General features: G+C 47.9%; 1 protein-coding gene across 1 annotated transcript in view; it reads right to left on the bottom strand.

Moving 5' to 3' along the window:
* Positions 1–1,721: 1,721 nt before the first annotated feature.
* The window catches only part of LOC134467135 (glutamine-rich protein 2), a 26,940-nt gene continuing 23,661 nt past the window's right edge, over positions 1,722–5,000 (bottom strand). The window contains exons 18-22 of the mRNA XM_063221051.1: positions 4,468–4,665; positions 3,716–3,872; positions 3,036–3,156; positions 2,366–2,473; positions 1,722–1,929 (exon numbers count right to left, since the gene is read on the bottom strand). Of these exons, the coding sequence (XP_063077121.1) occupies positions 1,790–1,929; positions 2,366–2,473; positions 3,036–3,156; positions 3,716–3,872; positions 4,468–4,665 (724 nt within the window). The 3' untranslated portion in view covers positions 1,722–1,789. The remainder of the gene's footprint in view (positions 1,930–2,365; positions 2,474–3,035; positions 3,157–3,715; positions 3,873–4,467; positions 4,666–5,000) is intronic.

The raw sequence follows: 5,000 nt of genomic DNA, 5'->3' as shown, positions 1-5,000 counted from the left end.
CAGGTTATTGTACATTTAATTTAAATCCACATTGGTTTCTCAGAACTTACAGTAATATTGTCAAGTTTCAGCCGACAGCGAGCACAATTGTCAGTTATTAGCGCCAGCCTTATGGGCTCTGCTGTCTCGACAGCGCTCCCTAGGTGAACTGCAGGCACGGGTTGGAGGGCGAGATTGGACACTGTATGTAAACCCACTGTGATGCGACCTTGCCTCCTCCACTTGCTTCTCTCCTCGTACCAGGAAGTAATACGTCATGATGACATCACTGACAACAGCATTATTTTTCAATATCTTGCAAAAGCTCAATTGTAGAGTCTTTTTCTCATTTGCAATTGGGATGGTGAATGAAAAACAGTCCCTCAAAAGTTGTTGTGGCTAGGCTGACAGCTGGGAAACTTTATCATTTTCTCCACGGAGGAGGGGCCAAGAGGCAGGGCGAGGAGACAGGCGCAAGTGGAGGAGGCAAGGTCGCATATTGCAACGCACTCATGGAGGATGGTTCTTAAGGGGCTCTTTCTAACTCCCGTCCTCCCCAAGTGCTTGTGGCCTCGTGATGATGTCACAAGACGTCATGGACGACAGACATTTATTTCAATATCTCGCAAAAGTGCAATTGAAAGGTTATTTTCTCATTTGCAAATTTGCATCCACATCCAGATTTAAGAACAGCACATACCCACTGACTATCAGACATCTTACAGTATTTCTCAATTGGTTTTGTACATTTCTCGAATCGCAATTTGCAAAACATAATATTCATTCTCAAAACAGCTTTAACAAATGGCAAAACACGGTGGATAACCTGCAAAACCAAGTCTCTTGCTCAAAACCCTTATTTGTCTTTCAAAAACCAAGTTTTTGTGTCAATGAACGTATCAGCGCCAGCAGAATGGTTAGTCATTGTGTCATAGTGTATGGACAAGCTAGTCAAATCAATTTCTCATGCTGTCAATTGAATAGTACACTCTTGAGGATCTTTTCTGAAGCGAAAAGTTGTTTAGATTGGATGGGAAATGTTGTAAATTCAGTTTTATATTACATTGATCAGATAAGATAGTTTCATGCATTCAGTGACAAAGCTTTTTGAGTGATATGACAAAAGCAATTGATAATGTACGAAATCACTGAGAATTGTACACAGCCATGGCATGGTGGACGAGAGCATTTGCTATATGCCGAAAACAATGAGATACTGATTTGACCATGTGCACAGGTAACACCAGGAAGTCACAATTGAACAAAGACTTTTGATAATCATTATTCTGTTGTGAGAAATGTACAAAACCAATTGAGAAAAACTGTAATCTGCTACAGTATAACTTCCACTCCATATGCACTTTACCTCTAATGCACTTTAACACTCAGTGTTATCTGTAATTTAACTGCTGTCCAATGACTGCTGGGACCCTTTCTGTCTGTCTACCAATATTTACATTTATTGTATGTACCTTACTGTTGTGTGTTTGTTAATTGTATGTATTTGACGTTGGGGATATGCCACGAAAAATTCCTATCGACTATGTCGGCATGGCAATAAACTTCTTGAACTTGATAAGCGTCTATAAACTATCGTCCTATGGCAGCCATGGCCCATTAGGAGAATGAATGGACTTTCTTCATTTAGGAGACTGAGGTTGATCCCACTTCGTTGCATTGAGGACACGTGCCATGCTGTATTTTAGTTTAGCATGTTGAACATAATTACCAAAGACAGAGGGTTGGTTTGCTCAGGAAATGTAAACATCTTTATTAATTTATGTAAGTATATATAATGACAACGGGGCTATCACAGGCTCGTCAAAGGCTCGTCCTCCAATTGGGTGATGTCCACAGTCAGCTGCATGTCGCCGTGCTGTGGTTGGTCGCCGTCCTGGGACAAGCAGCCAATGGAGGACAGGGGGCGGTCCTTCATGCTGGTGGAGGAGGCTGAGAGACGGAAGCACAGGAGATAGGTCAGTGAGTGTGTGTGTGGAGGCTGGTGCGACACAGAGGAAAGAGGCTACAGGTAACAGGAATGCACCAGATGAATTAGTGTGATTTCCATCCTGTGTGTGTGTGTGTGTGTGTGTGTGTGTGTGTGTGTGTGTGTGTGTGTGTGTGTGTGTGTGTGTGTGTGTGTGTGTGTGTGTGTGTGTGTGTGTGTGTGCCGTAAGAAAGGACAGGAGGTAGTAGTATGACTTGCACCCTGTGTGTGTGTGTGTGTGTGTGTACTGTAGGCCTATGTGCGTGCTTGCATGTGCACGCCCGTGTGTGTGTGTGTGTGGGCGCGCCCGTGTGTGTGTGTGTGTGTGTGCGTGTGTGTGTGTGTGTGTGTGTGTGTGTGTGTGTGTGTGTGCGTGTGTGTGTGTGTGTGTGTGTTTACCTGAACGGCTGCGAAGTGTGTTGGCACTCTGAGGTCTAGCTGGCGACACGCGGCCCATCTCTGACGTCTTTGGAGACACTGTTAGCTTCTGCTGAATATTGCCCTTTTCTACACACACACACACACACACACACACACATAAGCACAACACTGTTAACTTGTGCTTAAAACTCCACTTTCAAACACACACACACACACACACACACACACACACACACACACACACACACACACACACACACACACACACACACACACACACACACACACACACACACACACACACACACACACACCAGACACCATTAGGTTCTCTCCCCTTACCTGCGCCTTGCACGCACACACACACACACACACACACACACACACACACACACACACACACACACACACACACACACACACACACACACACACACACACACACAGTTCATCTGCATGTGTTTCGGACAAACTCTTCTTCCTCCCTGCACAGAGCCCCCTGGTGGCCACATAAAAAAAACTGCACAGTGATGACAAGAGATTCAGTGTGAGGCTGTGCTGTGTGTGTGTCCCAGGTGACTGCTGTCGGCCCACTGGGAAACCTCCCTGTATGCCAGATTACCATTCCGGCCCTGCATGCATGATCTTCATAGCCCTGTCATGGCATCCGTTACACATCTGTACTTGCCTTCCTTCACGACGATGACCGGTAGTCTGTCTTTGAGACTTTTCATTGGCCGAGAGTTGAGTGTGTTCAGCCGGCCCTTGTAGATGTGGCCGTCCAGACCCAGAATGTCCACCTCCTCGGGCTACACACACACACACACACACACACACACACACACACACACACACACACACACACACACACACACACACACACACACACACACACACAGGTAAGTCATTGAAGGCATGTTTGTGTGTGTGTGTGTGTGTGTGTGTGTGTGTGTGTGTGTGTGTGTGTGTGTGTGTGTGTGTGTGTGTGTGTGTGTGCATGTGATACTTGTGTGTGTGTGTGTGGTGTGTGCATGCGTGCTACCTGTGTGTGTGTGTGTGTGTGTGTGTGTGTGTTACCTGTGTGCATGGCGTGCGTGGCGGAGGGCTTTCCTCCTCTGCCTGGTTGAGGTGTGTGTGTGTGTGTGTGTGTGTGTGTGTGTGTGTGTGTGTGCTACCTGTGTGCGAGGCGTGCGTGGCGGAGGGCTTTCCTCCTCTGCCTGTATGAGGTATAAGGTGTGTGCGTTTGTGTGGTGTGTGCATGCGTGCTACCTGTGTGTGTGTGTGTGTGTGTGTGTGTGTGTGTGTGTGTGTGTGTGTGTGTGTGTGTGTGTGTGTGTGTGTGTGTGTGTGTGTGTGTGTGTGTGTTACCTGTGTGCGTGGCGTGCGTATCGGAGGGATCTCCTCCTCCGCCTGTATGAGGTGTGTGAGCTGCTGTAGGCGCGTGTGGCGGCGCTGGCGGTACGTCAGGGTGTGTGAGCCGCCACAGCTACGGGCGATGGCCGACTCCGATAGCTCCACGCGGTCACTATCGCCACGGTTACCACACACACACACACACACACACACACACACACGTAAATAAAGCAATGTGCAAATAAACAAACAGACAAAGGTGGACACAGAGAGTCAACACAGTCAAGTCAATCGAGTCAACACAGTGATAATAGCACACACACACACACACACACACACACACACACACACACACACACACACACACACACACACACACATCGAAGCACAAGGCCAAACACACACAGGAGAAGAGGGGAAAAGAGAGAAGAGCATAGATGAGGAGAAGAGGAGAGGAGAAGGAGAGGAGAAGAGAGCTTGACTTGATCCAAATAAAATAAAAGCTCGGCCGACAGTGACACAACTGTGACCCTAGGCCTAACCTAGAAAATTCTCCATCTCTCTCTCTCTCTCTCTCTCTGTCTCTGTCTCTCTCTCTCTCTCTCTCTCTCTGTCTCTCTCTCTCTCTCTCTTCTCTCTCTCTCTCTCTACCTCCTTTTCTCTCTCCCTCTCTCCCTGTCTCTCTCTCTCTCACCCTCTCTCTCTCTCTCTCTTTCTCTCTCTCTCCCTCTCTCCCTGTCTCTCTCTCTCCTCTCTCTGTAACTCACTGTCTGCTGCCAGAAGCGGAGTGTGATAATGTCCGCGGCGGTGGCAGTGCCTGCATGATGGGGCGTGGCTCGGGGGCCAGTCTGCTCTGAGCGCGCTCCAGCTGCTGGCACAGGTGACTGTGGAGCCTCTGCACCTGCACCAGGTTGCGCTCCATCACCGCCACCTCATAGTGACTGTGATTGGTCCCCGGACGCAGGCTACATACAGGGCAAGGGGGGAGGGACAAAGGGGGGCACAACTGAATCTCATTGGCAGGGATGAGGGGAAAGGGGGAAATAACGGCATTTGAGTGGTCCTTGGATGCAAATATTTTTTTTTAAAAATGTGTATAAAAAAACGTACATGGCTATATATGGGTTCTACATTTTTGTTTTCTCCTGGCTGCGCGACACTAGCTGCGCACAACTCAACCTCTTTTTGTTGGAAACCGCTGTCGGTCAAAAAATTAGCTCACGTGGTTGGCCGCCAGTGTCTTGCCCCTCCTCACAACATCGTGTTTATGAACCCATGTATACAAGGTTTGTTAAATCTT

Source organism: Engraulis encrasicolus, chromosome 17, assembly GCF_034702125.1.
Source record: "Engraulis encrasicolus isolate BLACKSEA-1 chromosome 17, IST_EnEncr_1.0, whole genome shotgun sequence".
Lineage (NCBI taxonomy): Eukaryota > Metazoa > Chordata > Actinopteri > Clupeiformes > Engraulidae > Engraulis > Engraulis encrasicolus.
The sequence above is the reverse complement of the archived record's forward strand: the minus strand, read 5'-3'. Positions and strand labels throughout refer to the sequence as shown.